Below are 25,704 nucleotides of genomic sequence, written 5' to 3' on the forward strand. Positions count from 1 at the left end.
TCTGTGTCATTTCTGACGCCCAATCAAACCTCGTCAGTCACACAGCCGTTTTCAGCAGGCCCAGCAGAGTCTGCTTGAGGAACTACGGTGATACTACATACTAGTTACTTGTAATACAGGCTGACGAGGAGGCAACTGAGGGTCATTGCTGCAGCTGAAACGCATCAATGCTGAATCCACTGTAGCTGTTGTAAAGTCAAATTTTTTTCTCATTATATATATATATATATATATATATATATATATATATATATATATATATATAACTTCCGAAAATGTAAAATACAGAGCTTCACCAAGACGAACAAACGAAAGGAGCCGTTCTTTAAATAGTCTGTGCAGCTCAACATTTATAAGCAAGTCTGAATCGCTCAATCATCAACTAGACGTCCCCTCAAATAAATTTAACATATTCAGTAAGAAGAAAACGATTCTCACCAGTGTGTTTGTGTACCAATATAAGGCAGTCTTCTTCAGGACGAACCAGAACTTCTTCCATTTGATACCCAGGAAGCCTTTGCTCTCTTTCTTCTTGTACAACCAACCCTGGTGGTCTGGCTGACCCAACTCTTTGACTGACACCCGCCGCCTGCTCATCGCACCATTGCCTATGCACACATACAAAAGCCACAAAGAGACAAGCCACCCTTTGAGAAGTTATGCAATGTGTGAAAGCTCAAATGTTTCCAGTGACCTAAAATTAGATGGCAAACATGGTGAAATTACACCTACGGATATTTGTTTAAAACCTGTGAACATCAGCCTACCTTTTTCCAGATATGAATCTCAATATGATAATGATAAACAAACTAACTCTCACTGGCTGTGGCTACAAAGAATTAAACCCAAAATTGAAGCAAGCAAGCCCAGAGGCTGTGAATTACAGTTGAGGGGCCCGGCAGACAAATTGAGGTGAAATGAAAGGTGACGACTTACCTCCTCGGCTCTTCTTCTTGGACTTATGTCGCAGGGAGACCTTGTGGAGCGTAACACACAAGGAAGACAGGATGATGGGGACGGTCAGTGAATTTAAGAGCACTTAAACCAAGACCCAGCAGCTCACAAGAAGAGGCTGTCTGGAACATCCTGTTTCATACTGCAAGTGTCACATGCACTCGGTCTCTCTTCTACTTCTCTCCGTCACACGGGCACAACTAATGAGGATCCTCAACTCTGCTTCGACTTTCTGTCTTATCCAGCTATGGTTCTACTTTCAAATAAATCATAATTTGAGGACATTTTAGAGGACAGAGAGTAGTAGCTGCACCATTTGTAAAGTGAAAGTAATTCATTCTCAAATTAGCCTGAATATATTATTGTGAAATAAAATAGATCAGATCAGAAACCGCTAACACACAGCAAAATTTGTTGTAAATAGTTAAAAAAAAGTTGACAAAAGAAATGTTGATTCATATTTTTTCCTTTCTACCCCAGAATGATATCACTAATCGTAGACAAAAGGTTAGAACCCAAATAGAGGACAAACATCGGACAGTCTTTCCTGAACCTTTTTAACAAACTAAAATTAGTTACTTTAGTTCCTCTTCCGGTCAAAAACTTACTAAAATAGCAAATAAAATCTCATAATATCAATAAATATATATAAATAATTGACAAAACCGTCAACAGCATATGTTAATTTGCCACAAAAATGTCAGACTGCTCGGTGATCACTATAATTGCTTGAACTATTTTGGGTCTAACAAAATTCACACTCATGCAAATGCAAATAGAGATATAAAAATAACTTACAGGGTTGTAATCATCAGCAGCCATTGAGGGTGACACAGATATGGGGAAGGCAGCCTGGAGAAGAAGACAAAAAAAAATAAAGCTTACAATAAATCACCTGCCAAAAAACTTGGCAAGCAATCTTACAAATGATTGCTTAATAGGCAGTTAGTTCTATTCTACTAATTCAATAGCACAAACTAAAAACATATTTCAAAGTACTGACACAAGAGCAATCAGCTAAGTCTAAACCTCTTCCAAACCAAACAATAATGCCAGATGACGCGATAACCGTCGTAGTATTCAAGAGACTGCTGCCATGTGTATTACAAAGTTGACTAACTGCCATTGACAACAAGATGAAAACATGGCACGAACTGTAGCAGTTTACGCATCTTACAACACACACACAAAGTGAAAATTTGATTACGCAACAAGGATTACAAAGAGTGTAATTTACAAGAACTCACACTCATGTTAACATTACCAACTTTTACAAGGTGGAGGTACTAAATTATCATACCAACCGCGACAAACAAAGAAGTATGTGAAAAATCAAAATGGATCCAAAGTAACACTCGACTCACAGCTTTTGAGTTGCACTGTCAGCAGTTTGTGAAGCAGAGAGAACCTCTGCGCTCCTCAGTATCCTCACGCCTTGTTTCAATAGCACACCGCCAAATGTTGGTGATTACTCTATTAGCAATACGGTCAGACGCAGAGCATTTAGTACTTCTCAATTGATCAACGTCAGTAATGGATGACATATTGAGAAATCAAAGCACCCATTTGACTCACTTCCTTAGAAAACTTGAGTTCCTTATTTTAAATGTAGCCAACATAGAAAAAAAAATATCACTAAATCCTAAAAAAAATAGCTTGATGTTCTCCCATGAAAACATTAAAAGAATCAACATACATTCTTCATATAGATTGATAAAATCCCATATTATGATTGTCAGAACACATCAGGCTGCCTTTATTTATCGTACAAAAAATACAACAATACACTCACAATAATGTGCAAGAACAAAATGAGAACACCAACACGACGCATACCTGTTAAAAGTGTTTCATAATTCAAGCATCGGTCTCCTCTTTGTTCTAAACGCTTTACCACAGTTCATGAAGCAAACTTCAGGATGTTGCACAAGAGCAGCAGCAGTTGTGGCATCCTTTCCGGCTGTCATGAGCTAGTTCGGCCGCCAGTGGGCGCTGACTGCAACATCAAATTCGACACTAACAAAACGCAAACGTGCTTTTTTCATCATTACTTTTTTCTATCAATCATGCAGACTAGTAAAACGTAAATTGTGTTAATTACGGCAAATATGGAAACTCGTTTACTTTACTGTCCTTTTCTAAAGCAAAACACAATTTCCCTTTAAAAGGCTCACTTGGCTTACTTGGGGCAAATTAGTTTTAGACATGTCCCCCATATGAGATGTTTCTAAACCTCACTCCATGTCTTGACAACATGCTAAATGGGCTACGGAGTCAAAATTAAAATTAAAATAATCTAAAACGGTCTTTGCGAGGAAACGAGACGTTTCTAGTGGGTTTACCTCAACAATTCTTGACAACAGAACATAATCACCTGTCGCATTAATCCCGCAAAACAAATGCAGACGACAATTGTTCGAAAACTACCAACATACCGTACCTGCCACCACATTGTAAATGACAGCAGCGTAGCCCGAAAACTGTGCTCAAAGTTCGACCAAACATTAGCGAGCATGTCGGTCAACGGAAAGCTACAAAGGCCTTGTTGTCATCAAATGGTTTGGGGAACACATGGGGACGAAACTACATTTCTAAAAAGACTGTTTGCCACTGGGTGTCGCTGCAAGGTAAAAAGCGTCAGACAACGCACATAAAGCGGAAGTCAAATGAAACGTAGCGGAAATGTCAAAATAATAGCAATTAATTTCACAATAGAACTTAGTATTTAGGTTTAGCAAATGGCTTCAAATGTGTGTCAAAGTAGCATAAATTTTATACAATTAAATGTGTTTGACTGTAATTGTATTGTTTTAATTTAAAAAGTAAAATGCCAAAAAGAACAGTCACACCTATGGACGAGTCTTCAAAAAAACCTACCAACCTGCTATGCTCTGCTCTCGACAAAAAAGTCATGTAAAAACACATTTGAATTGTCAGACTTTGAGTTCATTAAGCGAATTCAGAGATGACCAAAATAACAGACCTGTTGGATTATCCACTCATTTCCTAACTTCACAAAAGAGTGGTTGCTTTGTAGGCAAATGGGGTAAACAGAACAGATGCATTCTCAAGTCCTGTATTAGACTTGACTTCAACTTAAAAAGGCCTCTGATGCCAACACAAATAGAGCTTGGTTGAAAATGACTAGAAAGAACCTCGCTTTTGCTGCTTCTTTGTCTCTGTGCATTAGTAATTACACTTTCCCCATCCATACTGTCCATTTACTGCACTTCTGTCCAAACAGAGCGTTCATTTCAACATAATTCACATTCCTGTCTGTTCATTTTTTTAAGTGTCAGCGTACAACTTAATCATTATTTAAAGGAGCATTTTGTGTGCAGCTGAGTTTCGAGAGGCCTGAAGGATTCCCGAGAATTCTGATTGGTCACACCATTGTAGCGCTCAATCTCCCATCACGATTCAAGCTGGGAAGTGTCACGGCACTTATCTAATGTACCCCACACCCCCAACACCACTCCACACCCTTCCTGACCCGAAACCAAGTGTGTGTGAAAGAGGGCTAACAGAGAGGTTATTCTTCTTGGGCAAGAGAATGTGTAAATGGGGGGAGGGGTGCAGGCCTGGTCATGATATCACAATCTAGTCTGCTCACTTTGGTTTCCTTTGTAGCACTCGTTTGGCCGCCACGAGGGGTCTTGTCTTGCATGACTGTTCGTAAAGCCGCAAATACTGCATTGCACGGATGCATACGAGTGTTCCACACACACTTTTTTTTTTTTTTTTTACTAGAAGCACAGTAAAAAATATTGGGCCACTGGAAGAAAACTCACAGGCACACACAATAAATTGACTGAGCCTATGACGGGCTGAATCCTCCTATGTCACAATTTGATAAATGTAATTTATTTATTTATTTTTAATCTATAACATTGTTCAGTACACACATGGGGGTGGTATTTTTACAAAAATGTTGAGAAAGCCTTTCTCTTTGTGATGATGTAAACAGAAACATGATGATTTTGGACATACAAGGATTTCGCCCGACGGCAGCTACTTGCAAAAAAAGATATTGACATATCACTCCATTTTCATGACTGATAAATAGTTGCAGAAATTACATTGTTTTCAAACCATATTTTACTGTGCATGTTTCGATCCAACATGCCCAAGCAATTATCGTCCCTGTCGTGCCAAAAAAAACGTATGTCCAATTTTTAATTTTCACTTTAATTTGATGTCTGTAAACTTAAAGCCCATTCACGTAAAAAAATATAGATATTTAAAATAAAAATGTGTTTTTCATAGGACAGCAACGTTATGCACTTTAAATACTACTAGTTAATATTTAGACCGCCAGTGCAAGTATAGCTTGTCTCAAAAAATATAAAAAATTCACAGGCCAATAATTTTGGCAAAATTCAGGAACATCAAACTGCTTGGAGACACTTTTAACACGTTTACCTTTAACATGCTTGTCTATAATTTCCTTTCTAATCTCCGAAGACAACTCTCTTCCTCCGGTCATTGTTTAGTGTGGCATAAACCATGTCACAAAACCTCACAGTGACTTATTTTAATTATATACTTTCAATGTTCTTCTAGGGCTGCGGTCATTTTTCTCTAAACTTGCTTCATGAATTTATTTTTTTTCTGTTGAACCACAATTCAAAAGTGAAGTCTGATTTTTACTGGTGAATTTTCACATGTTTTTAATGCATTATTAATTTATTATTGTATTCATATTTATTTAATCTTAATATCTAATAATTATTTAATTAACAGAAAGGTACCGACATTTTTTTCCCACGTGTATTACACAATACATGACTGGGCTGCCCCATCACTGTCTTCCTTGAATCACATTTGTTTCACAAATGAACCTTCATTTCTGCACAGAAATGAATGACTTTGTGTCCGTTCGACAGAGGAAGTGTACTTACAGCTTGAGAGAAGGACCAGGATCGTATATTTGGTTGATTATACCTGAAAGAGCAAGGAGAAGAATTTAAACATATTGGAGAAAACATCTGAACTTCAACAACTTAAGTGCCATCTCACTCAAACATGTACAGATTGTGACTTTCTCATAAACACATGCTCTATTGCAAGCTGGCACAGCCTGAATCTGATGACAGATTCCATGGAAAACCTTTAATGGCTGGAATGTGGTAGGTTGGTACCCGGTGGTTTTGGTAATGCATTTGGCAAAACTGCCATAGCAACATGGGCTCCCAAAGCTGAAAATACACAGTGCACCCCAGACGGGCCTCACCCTGCAATTTAAGGCAACAAAAATGTCAGCTTATTTTCCTGCATTTCAGTTTCTTATCCTTTTTCCCCTCTTCCCATCAAGGTTATTATAGTTAACAAAATAGCAAAATAAGTTAACTTATTATGAAATGTCCTATGTTTTTGTTCATGGGAATTTATTTCATCCATGAGCTGTTGGGTTTTAGGGTCAATGATTTTATTTTCCAGCCATTCAGGAAGGAAGGAAGCAAGGAAGTAAGGTCAAATAATCATAATTTATTACACAATACTTACTGGAAGCTTTATTTGCACGCAACAAAAATTCCTCAAATATGAAAAAACTAAAATCAATACTAAAACTAATTAAAAAAAAGACCTAAAACAAAGCATGATTTAAAAATATTTACAAAATGAACAAGATTGCTCTAAAAATGAATAAAAACGAACATAATTAAAAAAATAGTCAAAATTAATTAAAAAAAATAACTGTAATGAAAAATCAGGAACTATTATAATCCTGCTCATCAAATCTGACTGCTTTAGTAACAACATGATTTGAATGTTAGACCTACAAGGGTCGAATAAAACAGCCCATCCTATTTCAAAGATGATGCCCACAATACTACAGTAACAATGACGAACAATGTCTGACCACGTTATTAGGTACAGCTACAAAACCTAGCATAGCTGAATCGTCTTACCTTTTTTCCAATATCTTACCAACTCCTCACAAGTTATGAATTTACTAACTGACCGATGAGCCCCGCTAAGTTGGCCAAGCAGAATTCTATTCTTAAGGAGTTTGATGGGGTTGAGGTCAGGGCTCGAAAGTTCCATACACAAATCTTTCAAGCATGCCTGTGTGGAAATTGCTTTGTGCGCTGGGAAGAGAAAATGGCCTTCCCCAAACAGTTATGTAAAATGTGCTGTATACGTGACTAATTAAGATTTGTGGCATAGAAAAGACTCAAACCCATTGATAAATTAATCGATTAAGATGTGTTTGTCTGCTTTTTGTCCTTCATGGAGCTAAACTAAGTGGATCCTTTTGACAGGTGACTTCAGTATGAAACCAATGCAGCATCACAATAAATGTGCTATTATGTGGAACATGCATTGGTTTTTGCACATTTCCTTCCTAAAACGATGATGACAGCGGATTAATTCCTGCGTCAATCATATCCTCTGGCCCGAAACAATTCCTTGTACTGTATTGCTAGACACCAGCCCACTCTCAAAGTAATGAGTCAACCGATTAGCGTCGCATCCGTCTATTTATTGTAAATATGAGTCATATGATGAGATTGAGCGAGCGACAAATAGGCTGTGATGCTTTTGCCACCTAGAATAGACACATGTAGGTGGGACGGGGACTCGAGTCATCGATCATGGTGTTAATGTGGGGAGTCGCGCTTCATCGGTCTCTGTATCTGAGAGCAGAGGAGACACGGGTGCCACGGATGACGAAATATAGAGGAAAGAGCAAGCCTCAGATGTCATCATCTGTCACAAAAGGATGCCGTGTTTCCAAAACTCTCAAAGATGAAACACACAGCTACTGTATGTGTAATATTGAGGCACTTTTCTTGTATTGGGTCTTTAACCTATCAGGGGTTGGACCGAACCTCCTTTAAATTCTAATTCTGCCACATACTAACATTAAAATAAAAATCAACATTTTTCAACCTTGTGGGAAGAGCTTGAGGAAGGTCATTTTCTGTTTGTATCACAGCGCCCGAGTGCACAAAGCAAGGCTCATAAAGATATGCTGGCAATGGCGGAGCTAGGGGAGAGGTGGGCGTTGGATTGGGTCAAATGGTCCAATATGCTTGGGCCCCCCAGGTGCCAGACCAGATAATTAACATTGGGATATTTTCAGATTTTTTTTTCCTGGCAAATATTGCCTTGAGTAACCCTAGCTGTGTTATCGTCTTGCAGCTAAATTTCCACATTGTTTGTAAAGGGTACAATACAATGCAATACAACTTAATTTTAATAACGCATTTCATAACAGTAATTAAATGCGGTATACAGGACTGTCTGCAGTACCTTTCTTACTGAAAGTCTCCAAAAGTCGATATGAATAGGAAAAGTTGCAATGAGTTAATCCAGGGGTGTCAAACTCAAATACACAGTGGCCCAAAAAGTAAAACTTGAACAAAGCCGCGGGCCAGCATTTAATTTTTTTAAAAACAATGTAAATGCTGATTTTTTTCTTGAAATTTTTTATTATAAGTGGTTTTATTAATGAAATAATGCTTAGTTTTAAAAATTACTGTCATCATTTTGAATGTTTGAAAATTTGGCACGTGGGCCAGAGTTTGACACTTATGATTTAATACATGACTAGAAACAACACGCCTGTGACTACATCACAGGCTGTCTATGAAATAAAACATTAAAAAACCACAAGTGTTAATTTTAACTACAACAAAGCATGCTGGGAAAGGCTATTCTCTTATGGCGCATTGGCCCCAATGACACAAAAACTACTCATCCTGAAGGAAAGGCCACATTTTCTTATTGAGAAATATGTTAAAATTATTATTTAAGGGTCGTATTGACTGACTAATCTACAATAATTTGCATACTGTTCTTCCTTGAGAGGTTTAAAATTTGCCTGTTTTGCATAAAGTCAGCCGGGAAATGTATTCATATATTTTTATTTTTTAGATTGTAATTTGCACATGCGCAGTGGCACATGTGACGCAGTCAGACGTCTGAAAGTAGGAAGCACTTTCATTAATTCATCCTTTGGCCTGTAAATTGTGTCATTCTCACTCGTGTGGATGCAAAAACATTCTTACAATTATTCAAAGTCTGTTTTCACCACAGTACTGTATTTTGTCACAAGCGTGTTATGTGACGTTCTTTAACAGATGTTCAATCATGAAGTTATCGTCAGTCTGCTAAACGGTGCCTCGGAAGTGGTGTGAATTGATTTAAAAAAAAAAAAAATGAAAAATGTGCTAACGGGAAGACGTTGATGCATAACTTTTAGTTAGTCCCATTTAGTTAACAACTTTTACTTTTGAATCCACCAACTTCATATGCTGTAATTTCAAGTGACGCCACCCCTGATCTGACAGTGTTGCCACCCCACCTGTCTGTGCCTAAAACCCATGCAATACAAACAGCTCACCCACTGATCCTGCGGTTCATTTTGAAACAATTCCACAGGTTGCCGCCCAGTCTGATGAAGGAAAATGAAACTCGCTGGTCTCTTATTTTTATCCTTTTGATTTTCAAGCTTGAACACGGCATGAATGCGTTTAAAAAACAAAAAGGGGGCAATGACACTCACCGGTTGAGGAAGTCCCTGCTAGAGTGCCAGTCTGGTCCCTGCGATACATAAAAAAAAGTCCACGCTTTATGTTCCATTTGAAAGGAATTCATCTGCAACACTGAATTCCTTTTAATTGTAATAACTAAATGGAGTATTTTTTGGGACTGTGCATTTACATTTAAAAACACTTCTTATATGAATAAAACATTTTTCTTTATTATTTCTCAATCTTTCTGTGATTCACACTCAATTGTAAATCAACATACCATCCACTTGCAGATGTTTGTGATGTGAGCAGGCGAGTTAGTGGTTAGCAAAGTTGATGGGTTGGAATGAGTGTGGGTGGTATTTAAGCAAACCTCAGGCCTTCACAAGGTGCCAATAATTGGAGATCGCAGGAAACTAGGACTGCAAGCATGGGCAAGAGCCAGATAGACGGAAGGAGAAACAGAGAAGATTAGAAAATACATGCAACAGAAACTCAAGATAAGGTGAGAGTTCATTTTGGGAAAAAAGGGGAAAAAGCTGCCAGGCCGTGTAATCCTACCCTCACTTTTAAATGTTTAAAAGACAACATGCTATGTGTAGAAATAAGAGCTCCACATGGTAAACCTGCTTTGAGCATATGGTCCACCAGCTGGAGTTTAAAGGTTCATCAAAGAGGAGAGTGCATACATAATCATCACCCCCCCACACACACACACAGACAGAAAGAGGGTACCTTGACGTTAGCTATCCTGTTACGCCACATGCTTCAAAAACAAGCGGAGTTCATAGAAGGTTAGAAAGGCAGCAGAAGCTATAGTTTGGTGCTGCATCCACATGCAGTGAGAAAGTCAATAAAAAGAGCCTTAACAGTTGATCAGAGAAAGATTTTCAAATCCACAAGTCGCATGAGCAGAGAAGAAACTCAGTGAAATTGTGTGTTAGAGCACATTTTAACGAAGCAGTAACTCCAGACTCAACGGTAAAATAAAGACAATACGAAGGATGACTGAAACAAACTGTACTTTTTAATAAAATGCTATGCAAAACTTACAAAAAGGCATATCAAGCAATAACGGAACCTTCCTCTCAGTACATTACTTTTAAACAACACTGTCTGATATGATTTGTAGTCTCTCCATAGCATGAGCTAGCACAAGGTAATTTGACCTCTGTGGACAAAAACATTGGTTCAACTTTAACACCCTGGTTTAAATAGGGCAGTTATTACTGTTATCTAGCTTCATATATAAGCCCCTTGTGTCGGGTAATTGCAGAGTAAACTGAATCAGGATATAAAAGGCTGAACTCAGTAGTGTGCGTAGCTTTAAAACCCAACACAAATATTTGTTAGTGACAACGATGAAAACATCCTTTCACCACCCGATGCAGCAATGTCAATTGAAGTGACAAAACGATTAATGTAAGAATATGCATAGCTTACAAGAGGCAACCATCGGCAGGGAAAAACCATAGTAGCTAATCTATCACAAAAGGAATCGGAAAATATACATGCAAAGTTGCGCTGACAAAAATTGCTGTTTGAGTTCCTTACTTTATTTTATAACTTATTTAGGTAAATAGAACAAAATTGAGAACATGACCAAAGTAATACCAGGTGGAGACATAACTTGATATGAACATTGTTGTTCATAGACAGCACAAACCTGAACAAATTGATCATCTTGAGGCCAAGATGAGATTTAGTTGTAGTCAAGGTTGAAGGGGTGATAATGTAATGCAGTAAGTACAGTACTCAGGGTTCGACATTAATGGTGGCCCGATGGCCCCGGGGTAACAGCGCCACTGTTAGGCCACTACTCACGCTCAGGCGCTGGCCCACCAAGCCAAAGTCAAATTTGGACCCAAAAACTGGCTGAAGCAGGCTGTTATAATGGCGGAATAAAAAAAATGTGCTTGCTTGACTGGATATGCGGGCTTGAATTGGGATTAGCCTAACTAGTCCGCTCGTCGCGAATTAAGAAAGACATTTATTTATTGATATAAGGCATTTATATTGATGTATATATTGTTTTCAAAAGTCATAAGTAAACACAAAGTTACACCAGCTGGGGATCAACTCACGTCAGAAAAATCATCACGGTTCACTGATAAAGCCATACTCTCTAAACAGTCCACCATCCCATTACGTTATTCAACACCCGGCCCATTCCGCATATTAATCAAAGAGCGTGATCGAGTTGGGAACGTAGTTGCATTTTATGCCGTAAGTCTGAAAGTTTGTTGAGAAAGCGAGTTTCTCAAGAGTCCATTAATCCACCATACTTATTCTTCATCCATGTGACCCAGGGTCCATGTTCTCCTCTTCAAATATGTTGAAGTGACTCCACTGAGTTTAATATGAAGACAAAAGTATAAACACTGTAGAAGCCTGGCTGTGCCACATGCAACATGGCTGACATATAGACGTGTCGGCAGCTCTGTAGATGTGGCAGCCATACTGAATGAGGTAAATTCTCATTAAAGTCAGGAGCCGCTTGCAGAATAAGAAATAACGTCGGCTTTAACGCTAAGTCCATGGAAACGTTATCGCCAGGGGGCAGTGGGATTAACCCATCATTAACTGAATATTATTGAACCTGCTTATCTAAGTATTTTGATAATAATACATCTATTTAATTATTTTAGTCCCTTTCAATGTAACGCGATTAACCCAGAATAGACAAGCCACCACTGCTACAGTATAGACCGTACATATGTAAAAAAAAACAAAAAACAATCACTTCAACTCATGAATATATAGGGCCAGTACCACTTCTGACAGGGCCACCACAAATTGGCTCATCGGGTGACCATTAAAAAAGGCTTAATGTCGTACCCTGGTCCTACAAATGCAGAGTTGGAGGATGAGTAGTAGATGGTGGTAGTAGTAGTAGGCAATACGAGGGAAATAGAGTTGGCAAGAGAGTGCAAGGGAGCCATAAACTGCCGGCAAAAAAAAAAGGAAAAAAAAAAAACAGCCGGACTTTAACAATCAAAGGCACAGAGTAAGAAAACAGGAACAGGAAGACCCAAACAGGAAGCGGATCATCAGTGAGTCAACAGTTTAAGTCTCGTGATCCAACTGACCAGTAGCGAACGTTCGGCCGTTGCTCGCTTGGAGACCGCAGCGACGGGGGCTTTCTTGACATCCTCCTGGTAGGGGATGGTGGCGCTGTTGTGAAGGTCGGAGTTCGAGTAGTAGCGGCTACCTCGGATGTGGTCCACTCTGAGTAGCCGATGCTCCCCCGTCGGCATGTAGGTGGGCGGAGACGCTGACGCTACTTCCTCAGCGATGGTGGGGATCCTTTCATTGCTCAGGTATCGGAACATGAGGTCCTCACCTTCACAGAACATAACTCACTTGATATTTGCTGTGCGACTCTGCAAAATATCTATAGCATATATAAAGCCGCTCTTGTATTTGGTGGTTCAGTTCATTGCTGCTCACCATGGTACAGTGTGGAAAAAAAAAAAACGTTTAGACACGTCACAAGAGTGTGAAACCAACAAATTCATCAAAGCAGAACAAGACAACAAAAACTAATGGCGGGAATGACTGGAACCTCTACCACAAGCAACTTTTGACAGGAAAACGGGTGCATCAGAGCAAATGAACTGCATTGCTTGGTGCATAGATGACTTAATACACAAGCAGAACACAGAAGCTGTGTGTGGGTGTGTGTGTCCGTGTAAAACCGTAGACGAAGAATTCTGTTAATACCTTTCCTGTTCTGTGTCCATGGCTTAGCGAAGGGATCTACAATTGCAACACAAGTATCCACAGGCATGGAGAGTGGCCGGGGCTTACCTAGAAAACATGAGCGAATAACAGTTACGCGAACTTCGGTATTATCTGTTAATGCGGTGCGTCCCAACATTTATTGAGCGAAGGCACCCATGAGAGATAATCTTATGGCGGCCCACCAAATGAAATTGTCACATAAAGTGTTGAAATAATGATGAGTTTCACTCAATTTACTCAAAACAAAAATGGTGTGAAATGTGGGCATGTTTAATTGAACACAAAGCTGATATACTTGCAGAAAGCTATGACCTTTTCTCTCGTATGACTAACAATAGGTTTATCGCATCTTCTGCCATCTAATTCAATTATTCTGCCTGTCATTGCATGTTGCTAGCAAAGACGGATTACCAAATACGGGCATACAATATATTTGTTACAGATAAATAATCATTTGCAGATGCATTTTGTGGAATTGGCTCATTCCCGGCATCCTAATTTGGATTCACTGTATTAATCGCATGTGTAAGAATAATGAAAAGGCACAAACCACGAGAAGTCTTGTGCTCCCTCATTCTGGGTTGGATCACATTGGCGTCGATTGGACAGCCAACATTTAGTTTGTCATAATCTGCCACGGTGCAGCGTTTCCTACTCTCCTGGTCCAGGAAAGAGTTGGGCGACTCTGAGCCTTTTGGCCTTTTACTAAAGCTAGAGAAGGCGTCTGTTCTTCCCTCTCTGCAAACACAAGGACAACAGCGCAGGAGTATTTTTAACTGCACAAAACAAAGCATGATTTGTCTATGGCAAAGACACGGTTCTAAAAAATATATATATCAGTCTCTCTATCATCTAAATGAATGTGGAACATGTCATCTCCCTGGAGGAGGAAGATAAGAGTCATTGCATCAGAATGGCGGTGGGATTTGTGAGAGCAGAGTGGGTTGGAAAAAAGCAGAACAGAGGATTCTGTAGGAGGTGAATGTCTGGCCGCAGCAACTTATTAGGAGGAGGGTACTAATAAACAACTTGCATGTTTGTTTAATAGCTCAACTTGTTCAATCAATCAGCCATCGATATACATCAACATATTCTTTTTAGGGTCACGAGGAAGCTGGGGCTGATTAATGCTCACTTAGGGTGCTGAGAGGCGGGAACATAGACGGGGACTGTCTGACACAAAATAGGCAAGTTAAGAGTCGTCAGCTAACCAAACATGTATGTATGTATGTGTATAAAATGCCTGGAGAAAACCTACACAAGCATACACAAAAACGCCAAACAAAAAGGCTTAAACCAAGATTCCAAGCAGCTCCTTCCATCAAACATGCTGTACTTAATGCACAAACGAGAAGTTTCACCTTGGTGTGTACGGCATTTGAGGGGGAGGCGGGATGTAAAAATCAAGGATTCCTGGTTTCTCCTTTTTGGTCGATCCATTTGCTGAGCTGCAGGGGGACTGGGCTCGAATCAAACAGGAATTGTTCTGGAAAAGACAGCAAAATTAGTCAAATAATAGCCGCCGCACGCAACTAACAATATGGCGCCTTCAATCTAGTGAGTGATTGATCATCCGCAACAAAGACAATGTAACTAAATAAGATAGACTTCATACATAGCTGTCCGTGTGGCTATCATGTATACAAATAATATAATCCCGCCAAGCATTTATTCAAGCCTAAAACAGGACACAAGACCTGTCGCTGTTTTTCTTGTAGGAGTCAAAGATAAACTGAGATGGCCGACACTGATATCCCTGACTACTTGTTAAAACAAGAAGCTGAGGGCATGTTGACAGTGGTCGCCTTTGCGATGAGAGCCTTTTTGCAAAAACACACTTATCTCATTCTCTGACTAAAACAGGCACTACACCACCTGACAAAGGCAAAGCTTGAATTTCAGACATGCACTTTCACAGCAGCTTTGTTGTCTTGATATATTCTTAAGTGCAGAAATGCCTCTTGAGCACTTTTAAAGGAAAAGAACACTGCTGTGACCCGCAATGAAATATGAACGAAAAAAAAAAAAAACCTGGGCTGTTGCATTGTCACTTAAGATTTGCGAACTTGTGTGTGCATGATTATCATTCATCATTGCAAGTTCTGTTCATTTATTTTAACAGCAACATCCCCGGCCATTTGTTCGCAATTAACCAGATACAATCTGAGCCGACTCCTACACGACAGCACGGCTGCTTTATCTCCCACTTTGAATCACGGGACTATGTCATTTATGACGCAAAACTAGAGCATTTAACTCTTCAAAGAGCCTCGTTTAGACATGTCCGGGCTTGTTGCTTTGGACTCCTGGCTGTAAAAAGCTTATAATTAATAGATAATGACTAGACACGCCAAGGAGGAAGTGCATTTGTACCTGAGGTACAGGAGGCTTCCAGCGCATATTCTTGAGAGGGGCGGGGGTAAAACCCGTTGTTCCTGTGGGTCGCTTCTTTAAGAGGAGGAACACACCTTTGGGATCCTCTCTCAATTTGACAACCAAATATTTTAGCTGCCAACCCACCTGGATGACAAGAACAGAACACACACAGTCTCATTAACATTTGCTGGCAATCTCAAATAATGCTTTGCCACATACTGTCATATCAATTCCATAAAACTACATCCAATAATATTCTCACCACTGTCTGATGATTGACTTGAATCACTTCATCACCAGCATGGATCTTCCTGGTCAGGTCGGCAGGGGACTGAATAACAAACATGACTGATTAATATGCGTCTTGTTTTTTTTTTTTTTTGTCTGCAGCTCAGAAGTATCGTCCATTACGTTAGTTCAGTTCATGTCTCATCTTTTATTGACCATATAATGTTATTTGCTTTAATCAATCAAATTCAATCCAAACAAACACATCGTAGGAAAGCACACAACAAACAGGACTGTTGTCGATGATTCAGATAGTGATTCACAACGAGGGCTGGAGGCACAATTATCCATGCATAACAGTGATACTGGTGCATTAGTCACAGCCTGAATGTGTCATTGTTGACAAAGGTGGGACTTTTGCCGAGGCCGATTGTGGACGTGCAAAAACAATATTCACAAGCATCAACTGTTAGACTCCCTCTGAGTTTATATGTCATGTACTTTTACTACTGGAGTAGGAGGAGATGTGAAATGGAAATGAAGAGGAGTGTGGGAGAGAAGCGGGAGTTGTGTTAATACCTACATGTTCTGTGGTTCCGGTAATGACATGTAAGCCATCGTATGTCGACTTAATGTACATCCCCTAGGAGGAAAAAAAAACGTCATACTTTGTTTTGTGATGAATACTTTTAAAATATCGACATACTGTCCATGAGGATCAGACAAAACATTCCTTACCAATCCTTCACCCGGTTTGATATTGGTCAGCTGGACTTCCTCCAAGCAGGCAGACTGGCTCATCAGGGGGTCAGAGGTGGTTCTCACAGTCTGATCGCAGATGTTGTTCAAAATCTTGGACTGGTAAAGGAACAAACCAACAAAATGAACCAAATGATTGAAAAGATCAATTACATGAGTATCTAAATGCCCAGAACCACAACAGCTGTGCGAACAAGCACTTCGGAGACAGTGATGTCCCGCTTTGTTGAGTTCTGTCGTAAAGGGAGAGGTGAATAAATCCCCTTTATCCTCTAATGCGCTGTTTTACCAGCATGAAAGCTGCTTTTGACACTGTGTACGCCTCAATGTTAAATCCATGTTTAAGCTGAGGACTAAATGGATCATTTGAACGCATCAGTGTACTTAGCGCATTCAAATTAATGCCGTGCATATCATTGTTGAATTTTTCCTCAATAAATAGGACTTTACATCGATGCTTCATGACTGATTGCATTGTTCTAGCCAAGTATGACAAACTGATTGCCGTATCAGTTGTCCAAAGTATCAGGCTTATCCATTCACTGATCAGTTTTTATGTTATGTAATCTGTACAACTCGGCTATATTTTGGACACTCTGCTTGTGTTAAGAGCAACACTTATGCACAGCTATGGGAATCCCTCGGAGCCGAACAGCGTCTGAAAAAGGAAGCATTCATTGATTGACGGTCCGCTTGTAAAAGGCGCCCCACCACTGGCGATGCCTCACACACGTCACTACCCATGAACAATGAACCGAGTGCTGAGATATCATGCAATGTCGAAGTAAAAAGTTTCTTCAAGCCAGACCCTTTAAATAAAGTTTTGTCCTTCCTATAATTTTCATTTCAAGTTAAAGCAAGAAAAGGATACTTACTACTTCTAGGATTTTTTCTTCCATCTCATAAACACAGCAGTCCTGTTAGACAGAAGAAGAGCAATGACAGATTAGGGAACCTGAGCAGTAAACAACGTTATACCAGAAGATACAGTCATAACAGGAGTTGGTGAAAAACAATCAGTGTTCCATACATAGAACGGAGTGAAATGCAGAACTGCACAAAAATAAACAGCCTGTACATCGAAATTACACCCATGCTTAAATTGACAGGAGCTATAATTAGACAAGTCCCTGGGTGGTTCAGTTACCTATTACTGGGAATTAAAGACCACTGATGCATGTCACAACAACGTGCGGGTGACAATGTTGTCGATGTGGTGTATTGAATAAAGTCAAGAAAATCCTCAATTAAAAGAGCCATCGTAGCCATGAAAGTCATTTCAGAGAGATGACCCACTGATCAATTCTGCTAAGTCAACTTGGAGGTAACGGTAGCCCAAGAGAGCGCTGTCACCGCAGCTGGACTGCACACAGCTGAGGCAACAGCCTCCCCTGACAACTGTGTCAACCGTGGTGAAAAGGGACTGTGTTAAGGATCGGGGTTCACACTGCCTGTGGGGGTGGGGGCTACTTGTTTTCAAAACTGGCTCTTACACAGGGAAGTGCTACCACAAAGGAGGCCATCCATCAAACACACAGGTGAAATGCTTCATTCAAAGCTTGACAGGGTTGAATGAGTTTGCCTAAACTTCCATAGTTAGCACTTATCCACTAGACCAGGGGTCTTCAATCCTGTTCCTCGAGGGCCGGTGTCCTGCCCATTTTCCACCTCTCTTTGGTGCAACACATCTGAGCGATCGTTATCTAGCTTCTCCAGACCTTGCTGATTATCTGATCATTTGAATCAGCTGTGTTGCAGCAGGGAGAGATGGAAAACCTGCAGGACACCGGCCCTCGAGGAACAGGATTGAGGACCCCTGCACTAGACCAAAGGGTGGCATTAATGATCAATTACACATGCACAGATGTGCTTGGTTTGGTGTCTGCTTCCAGTGTTCAATGAATATATTTTATAGTCTTTCAACATGACAAAATGTAGTCCATGTTTCAATGTCAGTGCAAATGAGTCATCTCATATAATAGTGTGCATGTGGCATAACTAGATGAAAAGCTGATGTAAACACAAAACAGGTAAAAAGACTGAAGATTCATCTGATATACAGTACATCGGTTTGCAAAAATTGTATTTCATTACAAGATTCTCTCTAAAGATAACACAAGATTAAGTAGGGAAAGAGTTTGGATCTTCTATATAAATTTGTATTGTATTGTACTTGCACGTTACATATTTCAGATACTTTTTCCCAATCCAAAAGACAAGTTGCTGTGTTTAAAGGGCATAAAACAAACCAGTATCACAAAGTTTTCCAGGTACTGCCTGGCACAATATCTATGAATTTGTAAAATCTAAGAACACCATAAAATCACGTGAAATCATCGCAAATCATTTTTCCAAAATGTACCCCTGATTTACAGTATACTGTCGATGTGCTACACCCAAGGCAGCAAAGCTGGACCATAACTAATACTCAATAATTGCAAAATGACAATTCCGTGAGTGTAGTGATCCCTCGCGGTTTTGGACTTGACCCCCACAGCCAGAGTGGATCAGATGACGGTTTCTACAGGCTTGTGGGCCTTTGATCTGCCACCAGAGCAGATTTGTAAGGTTGAGCAACGGTGCGACAGAGTAGTGGAACGCTGTGGGAACATGTCGGGACTTAACACCAGCTCAAAATAAAAGCCAAGACTTCAACACTTAAGTCATATTGAGTGAATTAAGTATATTCCGATACAACCCATCAGAAGACGGAAGCTTGGTCCAAAGCTCAATAAAAAAAGAACGGTATAATATATATTATAATAATATTTGAAAGAATATGACCTAAATTAAAACATGTCAGATAAGACAGTTTTCTGACTGTGTTTTAAACACAGGCTTAATTCAGCCAGAAGATATAAATTGTATGATCGCAAAAGCCTAAATTGTTGCACAAAGACACAACAGTGGCCCTTAATAGGTGGCTCTCGGGCTTTAGCCGACCCACCGGCCGTCAATTTGCGGCCTCGAAACTATAAAGGCCTTTCTTCACGTTGCACTTAGCATAGCGCAGTGCGCCGTCAACAGACCCATTCATTGTGCCACAGAGACTGGTGGCACACAAGGTGTTGCGTATGTTTTGGTTGGGTCAGCAAACGTTTACTGGTACTTGTCTCAAGGCCAGATTTACACAGACAGCCTGCTACTGGGTAAGTCAGAGTTCACACCTTCATTTTCACTTTCATTTATGGAGCAGAGCAAAATGTGTTGACATTTTTCCAGATCAAGGAGTTTTACAGAAATGGAGTGTTTGCTGCTAAACGAAACTTGAGCAGTAAAAATTGGCAAATCAAAGGGTGCTTAATACTGTATTTGATGTAGCCTGAACAACTTCAATAAATGCACACTCTGACACACTTGGAAAAAAAAGCGTGCCCCTTATGATTTGTATTTGAGTACCCCCGTCTACACCATAATCTCTGTGATTCACATGGCACTGTGGGAATTGTACACCCCCACTTCTACTAGATGACCATGACGAGGCAACCACAGTAAATCAGCAAAGATGCTGAAATAGCCGACACTGGCGAGGAAATGTGCACCCTGGGAAAGGAATTCATTGTGATGCCATAAGCCTCTAAAAAAAGGACACCTGAGGTCTGAGTGGCCACTTTGAACTACACTTTGAAGTCAGCTACTGAAGACAAAATAATTGATCATAATTATGAATTTAACACTCACATATTCTTGGAGTACTACCTAACACTGCCAACTCTTACGGTATGTGTGAAACTATGCTTCCATTATGATGATAAAATATGTCAGTAGCTCTTTGACAAAAATTGAAAACAGCTTGAAAGAGTCTGGGCTCCCGTGAATATGTTGAAAAATGTAAGCATTTCTCAGAAGGACACAAAGGGGGTCTCTCGCTTCAAGCAAGCTAGTGGAAAGATCCCCAAAAGAAAACAACCGTGTTTGCAATTATCTGTTCAGACGGAGGGCCGTGGGCTTCTGTCATGCCTGCCAGACCACATTTCCCATAACGCTCCTCTCCTTCACTTGATCCTGCATGTCTGTGCCCCTGGGCTGGTATGTGCGTAGTGTTTTTCACTATTGTGTTTATGTTGGTTTCTCAGCGGCTGGCTATACATGTGCTATTGTACTAACAAGTGTGCAAACCTGTTGAACTGTGGTGGTGAGCTCCAGGCAAAGATGAATGATCTTGTTCTTGGTGGCTGTGAAGTCGCTGATCCCTGTGAGAGGCGTCCTGTCCGCAGACAGACAAGTGCGGGAGGAAACAAATAAACATTAAAAAGTAATGCGAGCTACGGCAATTTAGCAAACTTGTACCTGTTAAAAGGTATGATGATAAAGTTTGAACATGCATTTTAACAGACATGGTGCACACATTACAAAATTCGGGTGACTAGCCACAAAGAACATATGGACAAATGAGCTGGGACACAATTACACCCACGGGAAATGAAAACGAAAGAAAATACCAATGGAGTTGTGGGAACATCGGCATATAGATTTGGGAATCTGTGGGACTTTTTTGTAGTCAAAGGTTACTGATCATCCTGATAGTGAGCCGAGTTCAAGGCTCTGTGTTTCCCCAAGCATGCCTTGATGGAGATTGTTTTTGTACACAACATTGGATGCATATAATTGGCCACTCACAATTTCACAGCAAGACCAGCATTGAGATTTGGGTGGAGAAAATGTGCCTAGTCCAAACCAATAAATTGATTAATGATTGTAGAGGAGGCTCCCAAAAATTCGATCCATTTATTTTGTATCACAATGGCACGAAAAAATATATACTTTTTTTTGTCTGTAGAGATGAACTATCCCCATGCAACAAGATTTTTTCTTTCATTTGATTCAACACACACATCTGTGCAGGTGACTAGTGGCACTAATTCCTTCATTTTAGTTTAAGCAGCCCACAATGGAAATTGACATTTTGATTGCTTCTATTCAAAAAGTTGGGCCTCTGGTGAGCTTGTCCACACTCAAGTATGAAATCAAACCAAGTAGATCTTGATATATCTGCCTATTTCTGTGACATCACGTTCGACACTTCAGGTAATAACCAGCCCCGTTGTCGGGTTCTCCTACCATGACTTGAAAGCTAGGCTGGGCGAAGATGCACCACTTCCAAGCCAAATACTACACTGTCTTCAACACTTGAGTCGTAAGCAGAGCTGTGCTGAGATTTGTTGGATGAAGATCTTAGCATTAGCTTGAGATAAGTGGCACATCCATGAATGATTGATCAACAAGGTGGAAGTGAGGGGGTATTGATGTTGACAACGTGTGCTCTGCATGTACCACATATATGAATCTGCATGGTAATTGACAAATGTCTCAATTGTAGTGTATAAAGTGCTGCCTTCGCGCTTTTAATGTCGTCACAGGCGCTCGCTTTTTTACACACTCCTGGCTTCACTTCCGCAATTAAAAGCAGCTTGCCTCATTGAACCGCCTGGCTGTGCCCCCTGGTTGTCTTGGTAACGGAAGCCGTACTCTGCTTTGTCTCTGTTGTAGAGCAAATGGGGTGAGCCTTTGCACGTTTTCATGAGACATGAGATTCAGAGGCTTTTATAATGAAGGTGTAAATTGTAATGTAATTCTTGATCCGTGGGGAATTTTCAGGACACCTGGGAATAGTTTTAATGATGAACAAAATAATGCGTCCTTTCTTGTTCTATTGCTTAATGAACTCCAAAGGTACTTGTACTGTGTTGACTAGGGTGAATGAGCTCTTTTATCAAAACCGTGGTCTGAAAGCGCTTACCGGTCAAGCCAAGCCAGGAGGCTCTTTGCAGCACCAATGAGCTCCACCACACATGTGAGAAAGTCATTAGGTGGCCTGTGTGAGGCACTGTCATCATACACCGGGCTCTTCCTGCGATCAGATGTGGCCATGTGGAGACTGTTGGTGGCTGCTCTCATCCTCGCCACGAGGTTCTTCAAGTTGTCTGTCTCCACCCCATAGTTCTGAAACAGTCAACGTATACATAATGACAATCTTCAATCTAAGACTAGGGCTGTTGCCCTTTTTCCTGAGAGAGTGTGTGGTCAGAGCGTTCCCGTGTGATCTGATTCCGATCATGGAAAGCAAAGCATTCTTATGCCTGGGCTGGGGTTATTTCCTGTCATTGAATTACTCAAATTTATCACTGCTTCACTTGTACAAAATAGCTAAGCACAGTATTCAAAGGTCATTACACAGTGGCCTGGACGGAAATAAACATCTTGAGTTTGAAAATTCCCAAATTAATATGTACTGTACTTGTATTGAAAGGAACATTTTGTAACACATGTATCTAGCTTGTTAAAGCTCCGCAGCAGAATTATAGTCTCTGTTGCCCTAGTAAATATCAGCAAAGCGTCTTGCCCAGGTCTGCCTAAAGAATTCCAGTCCCGTGCTTTGTCCATCTGCCCGGTGTCAGATGGAATGGTGAGGAAAGCTTGAGCCTCACCCTCCAGAACACTGATCACTTGACCACTGATTAAGGTTAGCGGAAGAAGGCAGGACTTCGTATGCAGCTTTGATGATAAAACTTGCCCTGAATGCCTCCATCTCCCACAATTCTTTCCACGAAATCCTTCGCTTCTCCGCTCCTTCCTTCTCCACTGCCCTTATTTTGGCTGCTCCACAGCTTGGGCACACATTCTTGCTTCCTCTTCCTGACATACCTCCAGGACCACCAGCTTGCATATCTTAGATGTAGTGGCCTTGCTTCACACGGGTGTACTGGCACCAAGACCGAGAACACTCTTTCCCTCCTGTACTCGCCCCACGATGTCCTTGTGCCAGGGGGCTTCCTTTGCTTGTTTGGTTGCAGCCAGCGGGGGTCCACTTCATCCCAGTGGCCAGGGTGGGGGAAGCTTTGAATACAAATGGATGGGTTGAACCTCCTTCCTGAGCTGTTTCACATGCTCGTTATCTTTGAGGGAGTCATCATACCAGCGAAGGCTCTCCACAGGCTTCTCAGAGACTACTGGAACAGGCTCCTGGCCGATGTGGAAGCTTTCTCTTGAAATGCTTCTTACCAGCCGGGTAGCGCAGGCCTTGGTCACAGTGAGCATCGTGAGATCATCCATGTAGGCTTTGCCCAGAGGTTGGTGAATGCTAACGGGGCGATGGTGCACCTGGCCATGATTCCCACGTCCAGATGAATACAGCCTCTGCTGCCCTAGTAAATATCAGCTCGTAGGGTGTTTCAACACTGCCAACAATTCTACTGCTCAGACTGGTGTGCCAGAAACTAAACATGCTTGCAAAGAGAAAATACGGCATGTGTCGAGCCAATAAAGGAGATCTGTGAGTGGTTAGCGTCTGCTTTTTCTGCTAATGTCAATGTTCAAGGAATTATTGGAATGATTCTGTCTGACACACAGTCAATGCAGGCAGCCTGAATCTTGGTACGGGACAACGACTGGATTAGATGTGAAATCATTTAGCAAATGTTTGGTGGTCGAAAATACTACAGCGTGTGTTTAAAAAAAATATAGCATACATGCATATATACACACAGAGGTTGGTACATTTCTGTTAATGAAAGAATCAAATGATGCCATAGAAAAGTGTCAGTTTCAACTAAACTGTGTCCCCCAACTAGCATCACAGGTGTATTCAAAGTTGTAATAAATCAGGGGGCCTATTGAAAGGGTGAAATGTAGTCACATCGTGAGTACTACTCTAAACATGGACCAGAGGAAACAAAGGAGGGTGTTGTCTCAGGAGATTACAAAGATAATTATAGATATGCATGTGAAAGATAAAGGTTATACATAAGACCATCTCCAAGCAGCTTGATGTTACTGTGACTACAATTATACATATCATATTTAAGATCCACAGGACTGTAGCCAACCTCTATTGATATGGCTGCTGGAGGAAAATTGATGACGAATTGAAGAGGAGAAAAATATGAGTGGGAACAAAAAAGCCCAGAACAGCCCCCACGGGAAATTAAAGGTCAACTCCAAGGTCAAGGAACATCAGTGTTAGCCAAAGTGGGACATGGTCACTGTTAAAAATAAATAATAAAAAAGTGATGCTGGAATTTTCCACACTGCGTGTTGACAAGCCACACAAAGCTGGGAGAATAGATGTGACAAAACTGAACATTTTGCAAAGGCAGGTCTATGCTCATAGATGGAAAAATAAAGCATACAAAGAAAAGAACACCGTCCCTCCTGTAAAACATGGAGGGACAGTGTGTGTTCTATTCTGGGGCTGCTTTGCTACACCTGGCAAAGGGTGTCTTGAATTTGTGCAGGGTACAATGAAATATCCATACAATCAAGGCATTCTTGAGAGTAATGTGCTACCAAACGTCAGAAAGCGTGAGCTCTTGCAACAGGATAATGACCCCCCCAAAAAAAATCTAAGAATGGCTAAGCGCAAACCATAATTTTGATTGCAGTGATTTGGAATACAAATGCTTCTTTTTAAGTATGCCCCAATTTTACATCATTGGTGATATTCCATTCAAAAAATATACTGTATGCGGTGACTGCAAAAATAGGCTTCTGAGAGTTGATGTTGACATTATGATGTGGGAGTTATCTAAAATGACTGTCATGAATGTTTCCTTCTGAGTGAAGGATAGCTATCACAACATAGCACTTCCTGTCCGTTCCACAGCCTTTAGCCAGACTGGACTATAAACACACAGTGTGTTTTACATAAATAAGATATAAAATGGAATCTAAATACAAGTCTTATCCCACATCGGAAAAACATCCACTGGTAATAGAAAAACACACTAACGGGGATTGTGTGGCTCATCACATGGTTTTCATTTCTATTAATGTTCTAATGTGCAAGTTTGTCTATAATGCATTACAGGGATGAGGGAACTTGCCCATATGTTTAGGCTTTCATAGACATTGCAAAAGGCATCATGGGTCACAGAAGTCCAGTAAAATTAAACAGAATGTTCTTTGTTTGTTCTTGGTGACCGCCCGATAGCTCGTGGGGAAGAGCACCACTGTTTCCTGTGGAGCTCTGGGACAGCTGTGGGACAGCATGTTGGCCCATCAGTCATTCTGATTAAGTTTGGCCCGCAGGCAATATTCTTTTCCAGTAGTAATGTTAAAAAGTTTAATATGTGAAATTGAACATAGGCGAAATATATTAGACTAGGGATGGGCAACTTAAATGCTGGTGACGGTCACGATTTTGCATTAGCGTTCCGGTTGT

General features: G+C 40.6%; 1 protein-coding gene across 2 annotated transcripts in view; it reads right to left on the reverse strand.

Annotated features, from left to right (window-relative positions):
• LOC148343356 (connector enhancer of kinase suppressor of ras 3-like) overlaps nt 1-25,704 on the reverse strand; it is a 44,071-nt gene that overhangs the window by 3,379 nt on the left and 14,988 nt on the right. The window contains exons 3-18 of one of the 2 annotated variants that reach the window (XM_088319423.1): nt 22,285-22,487; nt 20,664-20,751; nt 17,420-17,461; nt 16,524-16,643; nt 16,369-16,428; nt 15,820-15,888; nt 15,555-15,701; nt 14,543-14,667; nt 13,732-13,919; nt 13,161-13,247; nt 12,527-12,780; nt 9,470-9,507; nt 5,856-5,898; nt 1,753-1,806; nt 937-976; nt 439-608 (exon numbers count right to left, since the gene is read on the reverse strand). In XM_088319423.1, coding sequence (XP_088175549.1) covers nt 439-608; nt 937-976; nt 1,753-1,806; nt 5,856-5,898; nt 9,470-9,507; nt 12,527-12,780; nt 13,161-13,247; nt 13,732-13,919; nt 14,543-14,667; nt 15,555-15,701; nt 15,820-15,888; nt 16,369-16,428; nt 16,524-16,643; nt 17,420-17,461; nt 20,664-20,751; nt 22,285-22,487 — 1,728 coding nt within the window. Of the gene's footprint in view, nt 1-438; nt 609-936; nt 977-1,752; nt 1,807-3,394; nt 3,550-5,855; nt 5,899-9,469; nt 9,508-12,526; nt 12,781-13,160; nt 13,248-13,731; nt 13,920-14,542; nt 14,668-15,554; nt 15,702-15,819; nt 15,889-16,368; nt 16,429-16,523; nt 16,644-17,419; nt 17,462-20,663; nt 20,752-22,284; nt 22,488-25,704 lie in introns of those variants that run through there. The other variant, XM_088319429.1, reaches the window with a different exon arrangement.

Source organism: Idiotropiscis lumnitzeri, chromosome 1, assembly GCF_059441095.1.
Source record: "Idiotropiscis lumnitzeri isolate Australia: NSW breed Sydney's pygmy pipehorse chromosome 1, RoL_Ilum_1.0, whole genome shotgun sequence".
Taxonomy (NCBI): domain Eukaryota; kingdom Metazoa; phylum Chordata; class Actinopteri; order Syngnathiformes; family Syngnathidae; genus Idiotropiscis; species Idiotropiscis lumnitzeri.